This window comes from Aspergillus tanneri, assembly GCF_003426965.1.
Source record: "Aspergillus tanneri strain NIH1004 chromosome Unknown AapTan_7_pilon_pilon_pilon, whole genome shotgun sequence".
NCBI lineage: Eukaryota > Fungi > Ascomycota > Eurotiomycetes > Eurotiales > Aspergillaceae > Aspergillus > Aspergillus tanneri.
This window is the reverse complement of record NW_022984634.1, coordinates 3890180-3912493: the sequence shown is the minus strand read 5'-3', so window position 1 is coordinate 3912493 and position 22314 is coordinate 3890180. Positions and strand designations below refer to the sequence as shown.

At 46.8% G+C, this 22314-nt stretch overlaps 6 protein-coding genes across 6 annotated transcripts; 4 read left to right on the top strand and 2 right to left on the bottom strand.

Annotated features, from left to right (window-relative positions):
• Positions 1-1440: 1440 nt before the first annotated feature.
• Positions 1441-2058, top strand: ATNIH1004_007908 (bZIP transcription factor; the record flags this gene model as incomplete). Its single annotated transcript, XM_033572521.1, has 1 exon — positions 1441-2058. The coding sequence occupies one exon, from the start codon at positions 1441-1443 to the stop codon at positions 2056-2058; it is 618 nt and encodes a 205-aa protein (XP_033425836.1).
• A 4821-nt stretch (positions 2059-6879) lies between these two features.
• On the top strand, positions 6880-12676 carry ATNIH1004_007907 (ion-transporting P-type ATPase SPF1; the record flags this gene model as incomplete). Its single annotated transcript, XM_033572520.1, has 8 exons — positions 6880-7032; positions 7094-7198; positions 7251-7633; positions 7686-7750; positions 7818-8169; positions 8680-11977; positions 12030-12166; positions 12217-12676. 8 exons carry the CDS (start codon positions 6880-6882, stop codon positions 12674-12676), a joined length of 4953 nt encoding a protein of 1650 aa, XP_033425835.1.
• A 964-nt stretch (positions 12677-13640) lies between these two features.
• PEP7 (putative vacuolar segregation protein (Pep7)) lies at positions 13641-15949 on the top strand (the record flags this gene model as incomplete). The annotated part of the gene is made up of 6 exons (XM_033572519.1): positions 13641-13913; positions 13994-14016; positions 14070-14563; positions 14620-14994; positions 15043-15262; positions 15313-15949. 6 exons carry the CDS (start codon positions 13641-13643, stop codon positions 15947-15949), a joined length of 2022 nt encoding a protein of 673 aa, XP_033425834.1.
• A 634-nt stretch (positions 15950-16583) lies between these two features.
• Positions 16584-16951, top strand: ATNIH1004_007905 (uncharacterized protein; the record flags this gene model as incomplete). Its single annotated transcript, XM_033572518.1, has 2 exons — positions 16584-16638; positions 16686-16951. The coding sequence occupies 2 exons, from the start codon at positions 16584-16586 to the stop codon at positions 16949-16951; spliced, it is 321 nt and encodes a 106-aa protein (XP_033425833.1).
• Positions 16952-18363: 1412 nt separating this feature from the next.
• On the bottom strand, positions 18364-19582 carry ATNIH1004_007904 (uncharacterized protein; the record flags this gene model as incomplete). Its single annotated transcript, XM_033572517.1, has 4 exons — positions 18364-18896; positions 19159-19171; positions 19222-19456; positions 19512-19582. The coding sequence occupies 4 exons, from the start codon at positions 19580-19582 to the stop codon at positions 18364-18366; spliced, it is 852 nt and encodes a 283-aa protein (XP_033425832.1).
• Positions 19583-20195: 613 nt separating this feature from the next.
• ATNIH1004_007903 (cytochrome P450) lies at positions 20196-21571 on the bottom strand (the record flags this gene model as incomplete). Its single annotated transcript, XM_033572516.1, has 4 exons — positions 20196-20635; positions 20681-20814; positions 20873-21480; positions 21539-21571. The coding sequence occupies 4 exons, from the start codon at positions 21569-21571 to the stop codon at positions 20196-20198; spliced, it is 1215 nt and encodes a 404-aa protein (XP_033425831.1).
• Between the last annotated feature and the right edge of the window lie 743 nt (positions 21572-22314).

Here is a 22314-nt window from a genome sequence, read left to right as displayed (position 1 = left end):
CGGCACGGACCGTAGTGGGTAACATACTGTCCTTAAGTGAGACATTGTAACTGCTTAATTAGGGTCTTGGTGGATTTTTATGTCAGTAAACTTTACTGAGAACATTCCTTTGACTCGAGAAAGATCAGGCAGCATTCTGGACCCTTGCACATGTTTGTTTGCAACGAGGCCACTTATACTTTATGAAGTGCCTGAACAACCTCCCTGTGGATAGAGATTGGTTTTCTCATTGTCGTACTGTATCTTGTGATGGAATCCGAGGCGTCGAGAAAACACGGAAATTGAAAATATAACTTAGTCTTATACAGGCACCAGATTAATATCGGAAGAATGTACCCTGGCTTTCACCCCTTGTTCTTCACGCATGGAAATCTTGGATAGTTAAAATTAGTTTAATAAAACTTGTACCCACCTAACTAGAAACTTCGACTCTCCACGGTAGGCGCCTCTAAATCTTTGCGAAGCACTACATAGCAGACGTTAGACCAAGTTGGATAATGTCTTCGTAGTTTATTGTAGTCCATGTCTGGAGATAATGTGTTACGGTAAAGGTTGCAATATAGACTTTAGACTGGAATCTATGACTCCAAGGCAGGGGCAGTAGGACAGAGAGAAAAGGCAAAAGAGAAAGAAAGTACAAGAAACATGTCCATTCATGTACGTCAGAAACAAGAGATGAAGTGGCAAAATTCTTTGCGTACATTTTGGAATAGTCATGGCAGTTCTTCCCCAAATCAAGTAGGTGATACATATCACGACACCAGATACTGAAGAAATAGTACGTATATATGCGTGCCGCTTCTTCTATGCAGCTATCCATATCATAATACAACTAACCAAGCGATTGCTCCCACACATGTTAACTCCTGACTCGAAACTGTTCACCACAATATAAGACTCATAACCAGTGTTGGCACATTGTACTATTTATCTGCTATTCTTCTATATTATCTACATTCCTATGTGAGGGGTTAGACACCATCCGATCCTAGTTAAAATGCCTCTTACATACTTCATCTCTGAATTCGATGCATAGCCACATGAACCGTAATGCATAAAGCGATCTTGGCCTGGAATGTTTGCAGCGCCCCCTTCCATCGCGATTAGGAAAAAGCTTCCACCTCATCCACGTGCACGTGCGACAGTGTAGACTTTCAGCAATGGTTTTAGGCGAGCTGTCCCTGAACAAACGGTCTATATATAGATTTACTAGTATTTAATAGCAGAAACTGATCTCTGATGAGTCTGTGACGTAATAGTAGTACTTTGACTCAACCATAGATACAGATCTACCGGAGCTACTCTCCGCCCAATCGCTATATTAATACAGAGTGATCACTCAATGGGTCATCTTCTGAACTTTCAATTTACTACACAGCAGCCTGCTGCAAATCTTGAATCTGAAAACACTCCATCGAGCTCTAAATCTCCTTTTTGAACATGGCCCTGCAATACCAAAAACGTCTCCATAATCCGAACGAGAATGAGACATCTCCAATGGCTCCCACGTGTGACAACTCCAACCTAAACTGCATTGAGGCCGAGGGATTTTCTTCTGACATTATGAATGAATTTTCCAACCTCACTTCAGGTTCAGAAGATACCATTCTGACCGTATGCTACGGAGAGCCATTCGCACTGCCCGATATAGAAGCCAAGATGTCAAATCAACTTCCATCTGCGCCTGTGGGCCCTATGGAACAGCAGCCCGAACACCCAGGAACGTTTCATCCGGAGCGGGCGGCAGAAGAAGTTGAAGCGCTTAAGGCGTCCAATTCCACCAAGAGACCGGCAGAAGACGAGCTTGAGGTTGACGTTGAAGAGAAGGCAAGAAAGCGCCAAAAGAATTTAGCACGAAACCGCATCGCTGCCAGCAAATGTCGCCTGAACAAAAAGAAAAAGACTGAACAACTCGAGAAGACCATTGAGGATGAGTTACAGAAGATCGCGGTTCTCGAAAAAGAAATGAGAGAGGTGGAGATTGAACTCCAGATTGTTAATGCTGTGCTAACCAAGCACTTCCAGTCTGGCAAGTGTGTTCTCGACAAGCAGATTTAGTTGGTGATGGACGGGTTGCTTGGGCTTAATTTCTTTAGTACATACTTAATTAACATATTATTAATACCAGCCAAGTAGTTACACTATTTTATCTCTGACCCAATGTTAATACAAATCTTCTACTGGTTAAACACCGGGACTCGGGTTGGTATCTATATGTATTAGACATCCTACAGTTAATCAGTATAGGTCTGGAGCGCAATCTATTGTCCGGCACAATGGGGTTGCTAGGTGTCAATTACATCGAACATTAAGGTAGGCAATTGATCACAATGAATCTTTGGGACGAATTCATCAATCGTGCCCTTATTGCTATCAGGGGTTTAGCTCGGGGCTCTATTTTGGACAGACCGGAATAGGAGCTGGACATCTAAAATGAGGTTTCTGCAACATGATCAATATTGATCCGTGCTGAAACGTACTCTTTATATGGGGATAATTATAAATATTAGTCTACTGGATTGCCCAAACCCCATAATCTTGTATCATACTATTAGTGACATTGCATTTCGAAGAACTATACTTACAGCCTGTTCGCCTTTGGGAGCTATTCACTACTCCAAATCAGCAGCATAGATTATGTGCTCTGGCATGCTTTGGAATTTAGTATATATTCAATGTTAAACTTTTCCTAACTAGGGGGAAATATAATAGAAAAGAAGATCTTCATGTCTCTCTAATGTCTTGGTAAACTTCCCCCGGTGATAAGGCAAAAGGGAAATCGCCCCAGAATAAAGGAATGTATTACCCCTCACCATTACTTCATAGAGATATATTGTTGTGACTATGCTGACCGCTTGAAAGCAGCGGTCAGATCATCCGCTTTTAAAAATGTTGATCATCCAACAAACTGTCAATGCTCATGTGTCCCTGAAGGGTTGGGATATCGTCAAGCCCCGTACTTTAATCAAGGGTGAAACCTAAAGACAGCATCTTCGATGACGGAGTCCACATTGCGGAACTGGTTGAATTGCTGGGCCCACCGCTGCCGGGGTTTCTAGAATAGCGACGTCTTAGCTGATTCTTCTAGAAAACGTTGGTCCCAATCCCTGATCGAACTCTCAAAAGCTTGGCCTCCAATATTTAAGAAGAAGATGTAGAAGGATTCTTGCGATGGTTGCGACTGGCTTTGCAATGGAGTCCCGAGAACAACCAACAGCTGTAAAGCTCCTGATGGACTCATGGTTGCTGAAGGGGGTTAGAGATAAAGAAAAAACAACCAGAGCATGTCGAGGCAAAAGTTCAAAGTTGGTATTCATTGCCTGCTTATTTCTCAGTAGGCATTTCATGTCTATCTTGCTTTAACAATATGAGAGCCATGTTTGCCATAAAAGAATGTATGGCTTCTTTCCTGGATTGTAAAGACCCCGAGGGTTGCGCCTTTCTTCTCCTACAGAGCATAGTGAAACAATAAACATTTTTGCTCCCCGTTCCCTAGAAACAGGGCATTTCAACAGCAACCAGTTAGCAATCTTACATTAGCTTGATTCGCATATCTTATTTGTCTGTCTAGACAAGCACTATAATTCTAATCTCCGTTGCGCAATTTACCCAATAACCTGCTCAAGGGAACAACAAACAACCAGCCTAAAACAGTGTCCGAGACACTGGGCCCGCCCGCCTTATCCAAAATAGAACATAATTAGAGCCTTGAACTACCGGCAGAGCAACTACCGGAATACGTACCATATGTTCATAGCCCCTGTGCCAGCATGAGACCAATAGTACCCAGAATAGAGACTCGGAGGGTCTGTAGCGGCACCTAATCATCATCCCAATTCAAAGAGCATCCACATGGTGTCTCTTGGCAATCTGTTTGGGAAGGATCTCCAGTGTCTTCCCCACACAGCGTAGTGCAGGACTTTGGTACGGGGCTAAGAGTTGTTGCCCGATTGGGAAGGGATATATACAACTCGAGAGACCTATATAGCTGGAAACTCTTCTAATGTAGTATAATTCTATAAACAACCGGTTTACTATCTATTATATTATATAATAAAACCATACAACTACTATCAGTTGTAGTTCAGACACAAACATTAAGATTGAAACTACCAGCCCTTGTAAAATTACCTAAAAGGCACCAGAAGCAGAACCGCCTACGTCACTAGAGACAGAACCGGGCGATCTGCGTAGGTCTCTGCCGCCGTGGGTTTACTCCGTATGTATCTCCAGATGTACGGAGAAGTTGAATTGGGCTGATCGATCTACCGACCTACGTACTTTAGTACTGTATTAGCTGTCTTCTTCGTTACACTAATGTGAGACAGGAAAGCTCCGCATGGAGTCGATGTGGTGCTTACACAATAGCGTTAAACTTTGAGTGGAAGAATTCGGTGCTGGATACGGGGAAATGGAAAAAGAAAAGAGAGGGGGAGTAGTGCAGGAGTTAGTTCCCCGTAGCATATGATGAGCACGGTTGATCGGACTACTCGATCTCGATTGTATAGTACAAGATGCACTCATGTATCTCGCTGGATCTCGTCATTAGGCGAGCCAGCTAACCTAGCCTGCTCCGAGTACTCTCAATGCTTAGAGCTCATATGGAGCACCAACTCTAGTATATGGAGTTCGGTGGAATAAAGAGTGGAAACTGGAATGGGAAGTCTGAAATATTACTTAATAGGTTATGATAATCAGGGTCTAGTGGCGACTGTTATAGCCAAATTTGGAGAATTATTTGAAGTGAATGAATAGTGCGCATATTGTGCATGGAGCTAGTACCTCGATTCAATGGATTCTACTGGATCTAATCTAATGTGGATTATGCTCGTGCTGCAGGGGTGGTGGAGTCGTGCCACCCAGTAGCAACAAGGACCCATTGTAAGTGTAACCCCATGTAATCATTTTGAAAATGTCTCAAGGGTAGATTGTTCCGGCATTCCGGCATTATGTTTCACATACGCAGTCTAGGAGGGGTTGAATACCTACTAAATGAATGGGCATGGATTCCGATGTTGACTAATGTGAGCAAAACAGGGCAAAGAAGCCGAGGCAGCTTTTCCATATTGGGATTTATGGTGTTCGCAGGGCCGGGGATCATGGAAACGTCTAGAACTTTCGTACGTCAAGAAGCCTGGCTAATTCGATACTACTGAAGGCTGAAGAGCAAGGCGTTGTTCTCCAGAAATTCGTATTTAGTGGATGTGCTTGACCAAGACTATCGTGACTAGAGGCTGATCTAAATCAGGATGAGCAGCCTCGTGGGCTGGCGCACGAAGAGGCCAATGATCGAGCTCGTGGATCTCAGACCCATCCATTTGTGTGACTGCTCCAAAACATAAAATTGGAATTAAACTGAGAGTCGGTGACGAAAGTAGGTTGTGAGTTCTCGTATTCCTCCACTTCTTTGGTGGAGGAAGCATGTGATACTTAGCGATTCCTGCAGGTAATTTCATCAATGATTGGCCTCTCGAAGCCAAATCTCGATCCAATAAATTATAATAAAATGGATAAGATGGTGCATGTGGAGTGTTAAGCTTTTCCTATTTGGGCAATAAACCTGTGGATCTAGCTGTTAGCGCGTGTCAAGTGCGGTCTGTGCGTATGATGGTGGAATATGCTTACGTTTCTCCAGGGGAAGCCTCTTGGCTTGCCATGCAGGGTGTCTTGGGCGTTATACGGTGTAGATCATCAACCAGAAACTACGGTGCACATGCTATTTCAATGCACATATGTATGCTCGTGGCAAATAACCTCATAATTCTTCCACCTCAGCACGAGTGAACAATTCATCGTGCTTTATTTGTGGCGGCCTGTCTGCCTTCTTCATTTTTATCACCCTGCGGAGCACACCTCGAGTTCTCGGAAATAGTGGACCTAGGTCTCCGACAATGGCCGGTCTCTTTGTCTCCACTTTCGGCTGTTTATCCTCGCTGGACTGCGGTTTGACCTCTTTCTAATGAACCATCTCCCTTAGCACATGTCTAGGTTCGGTCTACTACTGCCCACTCTGTGATACGAGACGCAGGTTCCTCGTTCCTGCAAATGTGTACAACAATACTATGTACTTACGGAGTACGGAGTATGTATGTACCTTACCTATACTCCGAAATAAGTGCATTCTCACAGGACTTTCTATTGTGAGAGATATGGACGGTGAGCGAGAACCACTCACTACCAACAGTCCCTCTTGCTATGCTAGGGAAATCGCTGATTCATGGGGTAACGAAGGATCCTTCCCGTTATGCTGTATCCACTGTTTTAGAGTCTCATTTCTACACTGTCCCCTTAACACTGCTCTTCGTTGGCTGTTTGGGCCTCTGGTCAAGATGGTGCCACTCCACCTGGCAGTGTGGCACCGCGGAGATGGCCCCAATCGGTACTTAGGAGGCCACTTGGGTTGTTGGTGTGAAGTTAGTTGCCTCAGACTGTGGTCAAACTGAAAGTGCTGTACAATCTTTGTCAGCTTTTTTTACTCCCCCTTTTTCTTTTCTTTTTCATTTTTATTTTCATTAGCAGGGTACAATTCTGGGGTTTGCATGCTGGCTTTGATGCTTTTGTGAGGATACGGATTTAGGTGCATGGGTGGCAAAGGCAAAAAAAAAAAAAGCCTAACTAGAGTAAAACCAACAAACAGGAACCATGCAAACACTACCAATGAATAATAATACAGTTTATTAGCGTTGAACTTTTTCTTGGTTCCCCCTAAAATGTGTCCCTAGTTGCATAAAATACTAAAGTCCTGTCAAATGCCAGTCAGTAAAACTAAGTTCACACTTCCCTGACCATACTTTTCTCCCTTGAGGGGACCATGCCTCTGGGATTTTTATACTACTATGAATCCTGCATGATCCAGGCAAGCCTAAGCTGCGCTTCACGATGAGGGAACTCAACGGCCGCAGCAAGTCCATATTTACCGTCACTGTTGTCTTCTTGGGAATCTCATTCATCTCCGTCTGCCTAAGATGTTTTGTCAGACTGAGGTTAGTGAGGGCCTTCGGGTGGGATGATGCTCTAATGGTGTTCGCGATGGTATGTCGCGCCTTCTCTTATTCCATACACAATTAGCTCATCGTGCACTGTCGTCACGCAGGCATTGAATATTTTATTTGCGTTATGTGGCATAACAGGAGCGCTTTATGGGATGGGACAGAAACTTGGCACTCTCGAGATGCATGATATTCAAACGGCAATGTTTGTATGCTGTTTTCCTGGCTCCCCATTTCGACTGCCTTCGCTGACTCCTCCAGTGGTGGTGGCTAGGTCAATCAAGCTATGTCTTCACCTGTGTGGTTGCCAAAATCTCCATCGCGGTAGCTCTTCTTCGTCTCACTGTCGCCCGAATACATGCGATTCTGCTCTGGGGTGTTATCGCGGTGTCCATAGTTGTGGGTATCGTTTTCTGGTTCATTTTGACTCTGCAATGTCAACCCGTCGACCATTTTTGGCATCGGGATAGACCGGGAAAGTGTTTGGATGTGGACTACATTCTCGACGTCGCCTATCTTTACAGCGTTACGGCAACAATCTGTGACTTTACCCTCGGTATTTTACCCATCTTCCTCGTATGGAAGCTGCAGATGAACACTCGCACAAAGGCCGCCTTGGCCGGAATTTTAAGCTTGGGGTGCATGTAAGTCACTTCTTGCTGTAACATTTTAGTTTTTCCCACTCACGTCTCCTAGTGCTAGCGCAGCTGTTATAGTTCGAATCCCCTACCTTCAATCCTATAAAGACAAAGAATTTCTCTGTGAGTCACACTTCCAGATTCCGTAGCAGCCTCCTCGGGTTCTCGCAGCTTACAAGTACACAATCAGATGCAACGGCCGAGATCTCGATCTGGTCGAACATCGAAGCCGGCCTTGGAATCACGGCAGGAAGCCTGGTTACTCTCCGGCCACTTTTCCGTTGGTTCCGTGAAGCCAGCTACGGAGCCTCTCGCAGTGCCAAGAGAACCCCTGGCAGTATGCCTCTGTCCAGTATGAATGGCAATGGCACTCATCGATCCCACCATGATCGGACTGGGACCAATTTTTGGCGACCCGACCTAGACCGCGATGATTCTCGCGGGGTAATCACCACGGTTCAAACCTCCAGGGGGAGTAGGAATAGCAGTCAGGAAAACCTGAATCCTACGCAAGACACGGTGAACGGGGTCAGCGTACAAAAGTCATTTCTGGTCACATCAGATGATGTATAGTAGTCAACACCAGGCGGCCGAATCCAATAAATAATCCAAGATAACTCATAGAGTTCTGTTTGTTAACCTGAGTAAACTCAAAGAAAGTCAGTTCTGTTTGTAGCACATTCTGAGATTGTACAGCAATAGATATTCGGGATAACAAAGTTCCGGCACACTTCAAGGCGGAGCACTTGTTATCAGCCAATCACAAGTCACGTCAGCGGGAATTCAATTTCCAGGCGGCGAACCTCCGGAACGAAATTTAGACTGTTAAGGTGGCATCTTTCCGTGTCTCTCCTTACACAATCCTTACCACATACGGGACACTGGGAGAATTACATGGCTGCTCCCATATTCCTATGATTAATTAACTTCTCTTTTTTCTGTTTCCTTTTCGCGTCGTTTGGCCTGCATTGTGGTCATCCGAGTGTCGCCATGTAAGTTACGGCTTTCATCGCGTGTCATTGTCATTAACACACTGACTGTTCATTGCGTAGGGCAACACTAGTGGACGATCCTCAGATCATATACGCATCGCTACATAACCCCCTTCCTACTCAGGTTCACACCTATGTATGGCCATTTCTCATTGTATGGCCTGCCTTTTTTGCCTTTTATCTTTCTCCCGAACGCTACGACACCTACATCCAGGGCCAAGAATGGACGTTTGTGTGGGTTGCGTCGATTATCACAGCCCAATCGCTTCTTTGGTTGATGACAAAATGGAATATCAACATCCAAACGTTGTTCACGGCCACCAAGGCCAAGTCAATTGATTCAGCTCAGCTCATCAAGGTGATTCCCGGGGCTAATGCTGGTTCGGCCGAGATATGCCCTCTCGTCTACGATACAATGGGTGGAAAGAAAACATACTCGTTCTTGTTCCAGAAGCGCCGTTTCCTTTATTACCCCGAACGTCGGTGCTTTGCTCCTCTATCCTACGTCCTCGATGCCGAACCCAAGCCCACTATTAAGTCCTTCCAGCAAAGCCAGGGTCTGACCTCCAAAGTTGAAATCGAGAACATTCAGTATCATTACGGTGACAATACATTTGATATTCCTGTTCCAGGATTTGTTGAACTGTGGAAAGAACATGCCGTAGCACCTTTCTTCGTTTTCCAGATCTTTTGTGTGGGGCTGTGGATGCTGGACGAATACTGGTATTACTCCTTGTTCACGCTATTCATGCTCGTCGCTTTCGAAAGCACGGTAGTGTGGCAGCGCCAGAGGACACTCAATGAGTTCCGAGGGATGAATATCAAACCTTATGACGTGTGGGTTTATCGTGAGAAAAAGTGGCAGGAAATCACAAGTGATAAACTTCTACCTGGTGATTTAATGTCCGTCAACCGCACCAAGGAAGACAGCGGTGTGGCCTGCGATATTCTCTTGATCGAAGGCACTGCTATCGTCAATGAGGCTATGCTTTCCGGTGAAAGCACACCCCTTTTGAAGGAATCTATTCAACTACGACCAGGCGATGATCTGATCGAACCTGACGCGCTGGACAAGAATGCCTTTGTTCACGGAGGAACCAAAGTTTTGCAGATCACCCACCCGAACGCAAATGCTGAGGATTCGGAGAATTCTCGGAAGAATGGGTCCAAGGTCTCTCCCCCGCCGGACAATGGTGCGGTGGGCGTTGTTGTGAAGACTGGATTTGAAACGAGCCAAGGTAGCCTGGTGCGGACCATGATCTATTCCACCGAACGTGTCTCTGCCAACAATGTAGAGGCCCTGCTTTTCATTTTGTTTTTGCTCATGTTTGCGCTTGCCGCTGCTTGGTACGTATGGCAGGAAGGTGTGTCCAAGGACCGGAAGAGATCAAAGTTGCTTCTGGATTGTGTCCTCATTGTTACGAGCGTCGTTCCTCCAGAGCTTCCTATGGAGCTGAGCCTTGCTGTCAACACGAGTCTGGCCGCCCTGAGCAAATTCGCAATCTTCTGCACGGAGCCTTTCCGTATTCCGTTTGCGGGACGCGTGGATATCGCTTGTTTTGACAAGACTGGCACATTGACCGGCGAAGATCTTGTCGTTGATGGTATTGCAGGACTCACTTTGGGTCACGACGGTGCAAAAGTTGAGAAGGATGGTGCACACACGGAGCTGGCCAAGGGTGGTAACATTGGAATTGACACGACGCTTGTCCTTGCCAGTGCTCATGCTCTGGTCAAGCTGGATGAGGGTGATGTTGTTGGCGACCCCATGGAGAAGGCTACTCTACAGTGGCTGGGTTGGAACTTGGGTGCGAACGAAACGTTGACCTGCAAGAACTCGATCTCGTCGGGGACTCGCTCCCTTGAATCAGTTCAGGTTAAGAGACGGTTCCAGTTCTCATCTGCACTGAAGCGTCAGAGCACTATTGCTACGGTTGTCAACCAGGATCGGAAAACCTCAAAGAAGATCAAGTCTACATTTGTCGGTGTCAAGGGTGCCCCGGAGACGATCAGGAACATGCTCGTCAACACGCCTCCCCATTATGAAGAGACCTTCAAGCATTTTACTCGTAATGGAGCTCGTGTCCTCGCCCTCGCTTACAAATATCTTTCTTCCGAGGCCGAACTGTCTCAGGGACGCATCAATAACTATACTCGAGAGGAAGTCGAGTCCGACCTGACATTCGCTGGTTTTCTTGTGCTGCAGTGCCCGCTGAAAGATGATGCTATCAAGGCTGTGCGTATGCTCAATGAGAGCAGCCACCGCGTCGTCATGATTACTGGTGATAACCCATTGACTGCTGTGCACGTTGCGCGCCAGGTGGAGATCGTGGACCGGGAGGTCCTGATCCTGGATGCTCCTGAGCATGACACTTCAGGGACCCGATTGGTTTGGCGCAGCATTGATGACAAGTTCAATCGCGACGTCGATCCTACCAAGAGTTTGGATCCCGAGATTCTGAGGACTAAGGATATCTGTATCACGGGCTATGCGTTGGCTAAGTTCAAGGGCCAGATGGCCTTTTCGGAGCTTCTGCGACACACCTGGGTTTATGCCCGTGTCTCCCCTAGGCAGAAAGAGGACATTCTTCTTGGTCTTAAGGATGCCGGGTATACTACATTGATGTGTGGTGACGGTACGAACGATGTCGGAGCCTTGAAGCAAGCCCATGTTGGTGTTGCTCTATTGAATGGATCACAGGAGGACCTCACCAGGATTGCTGAGCATTATAGGACCACGAAGATGAAAGAAATTTACGAGAAACAAGTGGCTATGATGCAACGGTTCAATCAGCCCTCCCCTCCTGTGCCCGCACAAATTGCTCACATATATCCTCCTGGCCCATCCAACCCCCACTACCAAAAGGCTATCGAGAGGGAAGCGCTCAAACGAGGTATTAAGGCCGACGGACAAAGTCACCAGGGGACAATTCCAACTATCACGTCCCCTGGTGCCCAAGCTTTGCAGCAGGCCCACTCCAACCTGACCCCTCAGCAACAGCACCAGCAACAAGCTTCTATGGCAGCTGCCGGCCTCGCAGATAAACTTACCAGCTCGATGATGGAACAGGAACTTGACGACAACGAGCCGCCCACGATTAAACTGGGAGATGCATCTGTGGCGGCACCATTCACCAGCAAATTGGCCAATGTCATTGCGATCCCCAATATTCTTCGTCAGGGTCGTTGTACGCTAGTTGCGACCATCCAGATGTACAAGATTCTCGCCTTAAACTGCTTAATTAGTGCCTACAGTTTGAGCGTCATCTATCTCGATGGAATCAAGTTTGGAGATGGGCAGGTGACTATCAGCGGTATGCTGATGAGCGTTTGCTTCCTCTCTATTTCACGTGCCAAGGTAAGAATCACACAACCATGCAGGCCTTTTCGAGCGCTAACGTGGCATCCAGTCTGTCGAAGGCCTATCGAAAGAGCGCCCACAGCCAAACATTTTCAATGTGTACATCATCGGTTCCGTGCTTGGACAGTTCGCCATCCACATTGCCACCTTGATCTACTTGTCAAACTATGTTTACTCTATTCAGCCGTATGCAACCTTGTGAAATTACTAGAATTCTTCACTAACAAGATTTGTAGGAGACAATCGGACATTGACCTGGAGGGTGAATTCGAGCCATCCCTCCTGAACAGCGCCATCTATCTTCTTCAGCTTATCCAGCAAATTTCCACATTTTCAATCAACTACCAGGGTCGTCCTTTCAGAGAGTCCATCCGCGAGAACAAAGCTATGTACTGGGGTCTTGTGGCAGCCTCTGGCGTTGCGTTCTCATGTGCCACTGAGTTCATCCCAGAGTTGAACGAGAAGCTGCGTCTCGTTCCATTCAGCACCGAGTTCAAAGTTACGTTGACGGTCTTGATGGTTATCGACTATGCTGGATGCTGGATTATTGAGAACGTCCTCAAGACGCTGTTCAGCGATTTTCGGCCCAAAGATATTGCCGAACGCCGCCCAGACCAGTTGCAGCGCGAGACAGCTCGTAAGGCGAGAGAGGAGTTGAAGGCGTTGACGGAGAAAGAACTGCAGAGGAAGGTTTAACTCTTGGCTTCATTTTTGGCTCTATTTAGAGGTTATCGATGCGCGGGAAGTTTGTCTTGTTGGCAAATAGAATGCGTTGTTGCTTTCCCGTACCGGGTTGCAAGATTTGTAATAGTTGTGGTACATATACAGAATAGAAGCTTTTTAGAGAATCCTCGGTGTCTTTGGACTTAGGTGGAACGGTATCTAACCTACCAGAAGCAGACCTGATTGCAAAGAAAAGGGTGCAGAAACTCCGTATACTATCCCATCCAGAGTTGCCCCAATGATACAGTTCAATTCCTACAGCTTCCTGCTATAGTTTCATTCCCAGCTTGATGCCAAAAAGGAAGAAGGAGCACTTAGTATCGGGGACTTCGGTTCTATTGCATTAGACTACAGGTCTAAATATACATATGTACGGCTACTCTACAAAACTATCCTGGAGCAATATTGTACGACCCTACGATCAACATATGGAATATCGGACCAACGAGGGCGGACGCCACCAGACAGCTAGCAGGATTTATCAAGCATGAGGATATGGATTTCGACATGATGGAATGGCTCAAATACATTGCAAGTATGGTAACCCCAAGACGGGGAAAGCTATTATGAGGATTATGAGCTGTAGATTCTGGATTTTTAGGGAAGTGAATTGTGAAAACTAATGTAGTTAGTTTAGTGGGATAGTAATTGATTAATACTCTTTCTTTCTTTCTTTTTGTGTATAACATCTAGGAGATACAGACGTAGTCTTAAGGTGCTAAGGCACGAATGGGGAAGGCTGCGCTAGCGCCTCAGGTGTCTAGGCTCCCGCCCCTCATCGGGAGGATCACCTGAACCGACCGAATCGATCAATTGATCTCCAGGCAGCCTGCTAGTGACTCCTTTTGTCTTCTCGCGCCACCTCCCCCAATTCCTTCCATCATTGTCCGCTCCTTCGCGGGATCTGCTTCTCATGCTCCCTTAATTTGGTCTCACCATGTCCCGAAGGACGCTGGGTGGAGGCCGTGTCCTGGGCACTGCGAATGCTCTCTCATCCACTTCAACCCCGTCTCCGCAACCTAAGCCTAGGGTCCTTTCACCCTCCGCCAGCAGCCTCTCCCTCAGTTCTCAGGCCTCCGCCTCTCAGCTCTCATCCGAAACTCAAGACCTGACCTCACGGATATCCTTGGATAATGCCGGTTCCTCGATTCGGGCTCCCCCGGCTGCTGCCGGCTCTCAGCTGGCCTGTCCAATCTGTAGTGAGGAGATGGTATGTACCATTCCGCTTAACTTTCTTGCCTACTAGGATAGCCTGTCCTTGGTCGGAATAAGCGGCTGACTGTGTTGAAGGTTACACTACTACAATTGAATAGGTATTTCTGAGACGCTGAAATTCTCCGGTTTCCTCGCGATTAACATGGGTTAGACATCTCGACGACGTACACCAAAATCTGGAAGACGATCGACAAGATGAAGTCAAGGATTGGTTTAAAGTTCAAATGGAGAAGGCAAAACGGTTCCAGCCTCTGGCTGTTTTGAACCAGAAGCTGAAGGGGCTTGATGTATTCGAGTCGAACGAGAACATGCAGACTTTCGCGGGTGCAAGTCGGCCACCAGGACCCTCGCAGGTATATACTCCTGAAGCATCGAGACCCCTCGAGGCGGATGACATCATAAAGAAGGATCACTGGCAGGTTCGTGGTCTGTGCGATAGTTGTTTGGAGCCGTCGTGTGGGAAGCGACTGAATGCTACCAACGGATGCGTGAATTGTCGAAAATGTGGGAAATTGTTCTGCGAGGAACACACCATGTACCAAATGAAGCTCTCGAGATCTGCGCAACACGAACCTGTTCGGGGCTTATGGTATAGAGTTTGTGAGACTTGCTATAAGTCACGGGAGGGATATAATGATCATAATGGTACGATCACTTGTCCCCCTGCATCATGCTTCGTGGGTGGAAGCTAACCTTAGTAGGCCTGATAAGGAATCGAACGGATGAGTTTAAGGCGGTGAGAAAACAGTCGGTCGACAAAGCTTTCTTGGAAGTTTCTCGACTAGAGAAGCGGTTGACGCGGCTCACTCAGCTACTTGCCAGCTTGCCTCCGGAACAGATCCAGTCGGCGGCAAATAAACGCTGGCAGATTTCGTGGCCAAATGACCAACGGAAGGCACTCGAGCAGACCATTGTCAGCTGGCAGGATGACTCGAGCGTCTCCCGGTGTCCTTTCTGTCAGCAGGATTTCACCAGCTACTCCTTTCGGAGACATCATTGCAGGACTTGCGGGCGAGTTGTCTGCGGTGACCCAGCGACGGGATGTTCCATGGAAATCCCTTTGAATATATCGCCATGTAAGGTACCTTACTAGTTGAGCTTTGTTATTCTCTGACATGAAACAGTGTCGAAGACCCCTGGAGAGAAAACAAGCAGCACAAATGCGATCAACATTGACATTCGTCTTTGCAAAGAATGCAAATCCACTATATTTGACCGTCAAGACTTTGAAGCCGATATCATGCGAAAACCTCCTGACCTGAGGGCATATGAGTATCTGACCCAATTTGAGAGGGGTATTCGGTTACTTATGCCCAAGTTTCAAAAGCTGTTAACAGCTTTACAGTATGCACCCCGTATGTTGAGTGCGCGAGAAGTTCTGACCGTGTCGGTAGGGACCCGAGACGACCACCAACGTCCGCCCAAATCGCAGAAGCTTCCAAAGTCCGCAAGCGACTCACTGATTCATTTTCTCAATACGATACAGCGGCTAGGCGTATCCGTGATTTGCCCACGGAATCTACGACACAGAAACTACTTCAGAAAGCTATCTATCAACAAGCTACCAACTTCCTTCATCTTCATATGCTCCCGTTAAAGTCGTTGCCAAAAATTCTCAAGCATGCCACGGCCAATGGACGGCCTCCAAGCGCTGTGGACTCATCTGGCCGTCCTGGTTCTACGAATGGTTCGATCGGGGACCACCGGCGGCAGGGGTCCACTTTATCATCCATCCGATACGGAAGTGTTACTGCGAGTATTAGCAATAGCAGCCTAGCCAGCGACACAAGTAGTGCTATTTCTGCACTGGAGGCGGAGGAAAAATCGTTGCGCGAGAGGCTTATTGTACTAGAGGAGCAAAAATTCTTTGTCTCTGAGATGATCGCAGATGCAAACCGGCGTCGCAAGTTCGACGAAGTTAGCAGCCTAGCGATAAATGTCGAGGATCTCACACGGGAGATTGACCGAGTCAACGGAATGTTAGAAAGGCTGGATTTCGAGAGTGTCTATACGGGCAGTCAGCCAGCTTGATTTTCCCGGTTCGTTGACCTGGTGGCGTGCCCAATTCCAACTTCTCTCGAATGTAAGGCGCACATGTTTGTTGTTTTGGTCTCAATATTCGGCCTGGCGTTGTGATGGCGTTCTTTGCATAGCATTAGGCGTTTGTGACTGGTTCATTTGGGTGGCTTGGCGGGTTGCTTGCCTTCCGGTTCTTTAATAGGTCTGCGATATAATTGATTGGCATGGATATCTGGTTTGTAGAGACACTGTTTTATGTCATCTAGGCCACCAATGGAGTAGTGCCCTTTTGATTCACCAAATAGGGTTGTACAGAGGCACTATTTTGGATCCTGAGCGTATGTACAGGTCCTATCCAGACTAAACTATAACTACTATAGTTGTCACTTATACAATATATTTTGTACATGTGTGCAGGATGTGGCATTTGGTAATTTGACAGAATATTTCCTTTGTCCGCCATAAGGCACCTGCCAAGTGTCGATCTCCGTCGAGAGCCAGGGGGGGGGAAGGGGGCAATTGGACGAAACTCCGGATGGAATGACAAATTCACATAGAAATAAGGTATATAAGTCTAAGGTACCGTCCGAACAGGATCAACAATCAAGATATTACATCAGAACATACTCCCCAATAAAACAATACAATGTACAACATGTCCACTGTCCTCCTCACCGACGTCAACCGCGGTTCGTCACCCAGTACAACACAGTCTACCGTATTATAATTACTATAGGAATCGGTAAAGCCCTTGCATCAGCGTACCCTGCACATCCCAACCACATTGTTATTGATGCCGCCTCCCCGTATGCTGAATCCCTACGCGACCTGCCGCGAGACCCTAATTCGCGTCTCATCCTGACCACACTGGAATGCACCTCGACCGATGACATGGCCACCGCAATGCAAATCCTCTCTTCAGAGGCAACCACGCACCTGGACCTGGTCATCACCGGTGCGGAAATCTGTCCTGCTCCAGATCCTTATCTAGCAAACCTTGACGTAATGACGTGAAGAGTGCATTTGCCATTAACAACATGGGCACAGTTATCTTGTTCCAGGCCGTGAAGCTGCTGTTAGAACGATCGATGAATGCTATGTCGACTGGGGGCGGCTTCCATGGCGAATCTAGAAAAATATGGCGCAGCTGGGGTCGCGGCTTATGGCATTTACAAGGCAGGAATTTTTACTCTAGACTTGGCAAGAGAGACGGAAAATCGATACCAGCGAAATAAAGTTTTGCCCGAATATCCGGGAACAAACAGTATCAGCAGCGAAGGTCCCACGCCAGGAATTTCCGGCAACACGTGGCTGACACTAGACACTCCGCACTAAGCGTTCAGACTAGGCGAGGAAAGAAGCGAACCTAAAGGTTAGCCCTGTAGGCACATATATTGTTCCTTGTACTTGACGAAACTTTTTAGACCATGTTCTCCATCAGCAAGCTCCGCTACACATACAAGCCGCCTCCAAAGTACAAGAGTTCCGTATTCAACGACGGCTACCCCCCCGGTTGATATCCCTTCGTTGCCTCCAGTAATGCGGATCTCTGGCATTAACCGTGGCGCCATTGCCGGCCCTCTCAAAGCGATACAGCTGGTGAGATACATGCCAAAGCTATGGAGTCTGTCCTCAGCTGATGGCATGTGCAGGACTGCGCGAACTGCCAGACTCATCTAAAACTCACTCCCTTTATGCTTTACTGGCGGTTAGACCACGGTGAGGCAAATAAGAAGCATTCAAATAAGGAGCTAGTCGTGCATTTACATCCTCGAGATATTCCAAGAGGGAAAAGAGTGTGTGATATTACTCAGGGATGGATGGTAGATTGATTTACTCTATTACTTCTTAACGACTTTGCTTGCCATTAAGCACAACAGTGTTAGGAACATGTTAAAGAATCCATTGCGAAGGCGGCTTTCATGATCTGACTGGGTTTGTCTTGGTTTCTTTCCTTTGTCCGCTAGATTGTGAATGATTTAAGATTATTTATTGATTGGGTTGAGAAATGCAGTGTCTGTTCAATTTCTATTGTAAGACGCATACCACCAACAGCATGCCAAGTCCAGTATTTATTCGTTTGTAAGGCAATTGTCAGTGGCCCATGGCTGGAGTTTTCGGGTTTAAATATTGTTGGATACTAATCCAAACTAGCTGTTAATTGGTATTCTACTCGAGCGAGCATACATGTGAGATCTTTAAATCTGCATGCATGCGTTAGCCTGACATTTCTTATTAAGTAGTAAGGCAGCTATTATTCAGCAATCTTACTAAATGGGTTCGACAACAGAGAAATTTTATAATCTTTTTGGAATTAATATCCTGCTCTATATCATGGGTTCATTGAAATGCGCACAAAAAACTAGACTAAATATAAATCTCGCGGCAGGTGGCCCGATAGTGTAGTTTCCAGTTTATATCCACAGCTATTGTTCAGGAATAGCAAACCATTTATTTATCCCTATGGCGTGCCCGAGTGGTTGCCTCATAGGATCAAGAATATACCTAGTAGCCCCGGGAGATTTGTCAGGTGGTGGACTAGATCTCAAAAGCTCAGCAGCCTGAAACAGCTGGTTCTCATATCTGGAATCCGTCTCCCTGGTGTGTCGAAGCTGAATGGCTTCTGGAGCCTCTCGAGCATACCGTCGAAGCGCAGCCACCGCGGTGCGAAACCCTTGCTGGCCGTTGCTGTGAAATTTGCACATTCCACGATGATCGGCGGCGATTCCGCACCGTTCTGTATTATCTAGGATCGGTGCTGCGCTCGATTCCTCGACAATGTAGTCTACTGTATATTTGAGATCCGTCCGTTCCTGCTCCCAGAAAAAATATATTCGGAACTCAGCCATGAGTGGTGAAAATTGGTCGGTAATATTTTGCAGAGTCTCCGACTGCTCTTCGAGAGCATTCACGAGGTTGTTCTCGAAATTCACAACCCGCTTCGGCGCGGTGAGGCGTGCTATTTTCTGTAAGTTTCCTAATATACGAGCTTTGTTGGATCCGTTGTGTGGGGTGCCGAAGAATAAAATGGCATATGTGCTGGTGTATATGGAATGAATGTGTGCTAGCCTCGGAGCTGTTCGGCTGGCTGAATACGATATAGCCTTATGAAAAACGTCAAGAAGATGTTAGAAGAGTCGAGTTAAAGAAAACGAGATTTCCTACCCGCTTGACTATTATCCCTCCAAGTGAGTGACATATAAAAAGTATTGGTCTCGTACTTGCACTTTCCAACTATGTAAGGTTAGCGAGCCTAGACCCACTTCTACTACATTGATACTCACGTCTCGGTCAGCTTCTAATTGATGGACCAGTGTCTGAGCATGCTGTAGAATTCGGTCTGAGCTTGTCCGGCCCCCCAGGACAGATGCTATTTTTGCATTATATCCCCAGACAAGGACCCGAGCTCGTGGGAGATATTTCGGAAGAAAGTCCGGGTGATTTAGCCAGCAAATTCCCTGTGCCTGCGCCGTCCACGTATCAGTGGCATGGCCATTGAGGCCATGTACAGCAACAATGCTAGTGATAAAAGTGTCAGATTTTCGCAAAAATATTATCGGAAAAAGAGGCTTACTCGACTTCCGGTATTCCATCAGCAGGGCGATACAGTTCCTTAATCCCTAGAATTTGATGCGTGATACGCATCGCGAATTAACCAAAAGGTCAGCTTGGATCGGACATTCCTCACGGAGTAATATCTGCCTGGATTAGTTTTGGGGACATCCGGGTTTTAAATTTCGTCTCTAGCTAGCCTCGACCACACACCTGATTTTATGATAGAGAAGGCAAGGATCTTCTCCCTGTAAGCGCGCTCCTGACTTCGTGAACAGCACTTATCCACTCGATATGTTTCTTCCCATGTGGACGTAATGAATGGACGCATAACCCCTGTCCATCTCAAACTGATATAACCTGAAATAGCCGCCTTTCAGGGGTTCTACTGGCTGCGCAAATGAGCTGCGCCACTATCCAGCGCCACCGAGGGTGTACAGCAGACCGCTCACTAGCTCTTCTGTGTTTGCCTAGTAGGCAGACATTAACAGGGAAGATTTCATACTCCAATAGCTGTGGAATGTTTACCAGTGGTGTATATGCTTTCAAGGCGTCTTAGTATATTGATAGTGTGTCTAATGTGGATCTGCAGGGGATACAGCAGTATGATGGAGATTGACAATTGTGCCAGTCTGTACACCATCAGTAGCCTATAAATAGCCACAATACAGTTAGTTCCTTGCCATAAGCTACCAATGAATTATTTCTATTGAATCTGAACACGACATCCATCGGCACTTGAAAGAACCAGTGTAAGTCGCTGTTTTTCACTCCCCACCGGTTCTATTCGCTCTTCCTTCGGCAGCTTTATAGTCGCAAATGTCTGCAACAATCTGATCACTGTATATGAAACCTCCATGAGAGCAAAGTCCTCCCCGAGACATTGTCGCGGACCACCGTTGAAAGGAAAATACGCCCACCCAACATTGGAAAGTTCTCCTCCTTCCCATCTTTCAGGGTGGAATGCATCCGCATCCACACCATAGATATTCTTCTTGCGTGAATTGACATACTGGGAGAATACGACGAGCTCTCCTTTTCTTACCAACATGGGGCTAGTTGCATCGCGACCTCCGCCCGTGGGTAAGATGGTTGTTCGAATCGCTTCGCGGTTGTTCAGTGGGACCGGTGGGTAGAGGCGTAAGCCTGAAATATTTAGCTCTATTCAAGAATGTCATAATTGATACTTACTCTCTTTGATAACACAGGCAAGATACGGCATTCTCTTGATTTGTTCCCTGGTCGCATGCTTGGAAGATCCCATGATTGAGAATATTTCGTTTCGCAGACGATCCAGTACCAGCCTATGACGCACAAGCAAGCGGCTGGAAAGTGAAGCGTTATTACCAAGAAGAATTGAAAATGAGAGTAAAAAGCACATACAATGTCCAGGACAGACAACACGCCGTTGTGTCCCTTCCTGCCAGAAGGACGTTGAGCAATTGGTCCCGCAGGTCCTCTTTGCTATCAGATTCAGACGCGACCTGTTTGATAAAGCCGTACGTCTTATTATCTAGGGCTTCACTTTTCGGCAAATTCAACTCCTCGATGTATTTTTCAACAAATCGGTGTACGTTAGCGCATGCATTGCGAAACTCCGGCGGATTATAAAGGAAATGCCACGGTGCAATGCGAAAACGCTTTGCTAGCCCTTCTTGCGCTATATTGAATCTCTCTGAAAAGAGCTTATTATCAGCATCTTGATCAATATTAGCTCTTAAACTGTACACGGATCGCCCGAATAAAAGTGCCGTGGCAGTATCAAGTGTTAGATTGAAAAAGAGCGGCTTCAGGTCAACTACCCCGCTTGACAGCAGATGAGCTATTAGGTTGTCCACATGCTCGTGGAAGTGGTCCAAATTGCGACTCTGGATGCGGAGAAACTGCCTTCGCAATAGATCTCTGGAATGTTTCCAGGCTGGGCCTTCTTGCGTGAAAATGCCGTTGCCTAACAATGGGGCAAATATCTCCCGTCTGGCGCCAAAGCCAGTCTATTAAATGGGGTGAGCATGACTCCTTGGGCATAGACGTGAGAATTGTTACTCGTACCTTTAAAATTTGTGGAAAGAATTGCTTCAACATTCTCTGGTCGTAAGACATGGAATGCTCGTGTTCCAAAGAGTAGGTATTGCGTGAGGCTATTCCCCGGCTCCTAGGCCTCGGCTACGGAGCAGAGGAAGGCAAGCAGCCGGCCTTCTGCATTTGATTGCCACAGTTCTATAATACGATCGAGGCCCAATGGCCATTTCTTGGTTAACTCGGGGGGCAGTTTACAGCCGATTTGACGTCCTAGTGCGCTATCCTCCTGTTCTTCGTCAGGGGCACTCATTCTTCAGTTGAGCTATCACTTACCTGGTACTCTTTATATCGTTGTAAACAATGATAAAGTGTACGGACAAGAACCCCAAATATAAGGACATAAATGACGAGCCCGGAAGCCATTCTGTATACAAGGTATAGATTTCTAACATTCGGCGGGTTGATGCTCTTCCTTTAAATATTGATCTCATCATTTGTAGAAGCGGAGTAGATGGGCAAGCTAAGCGCCGGGCAAACATGCAATATCGACGACGCACTTTGATTGGAGCCAGGTTACACCGAATCCATGTCAGTCCATTCGTTCCGATGCGCCTGTGGCTTGGAGCTAGGTGACCAGGAGAGGAGAGGGTGTAATGGTGTAGAGGGGTAAAAAGAAAATGTGACTACTAACAATAGCAATCGTCCCTCTCCCTTGTGGAATTTCCCCACTCCAACTTCCTTTCTCTCACGCAACATCAGTCCACTCGATAGAATCCTCACGGCTACAAAGAAAGGTTGCCATGATG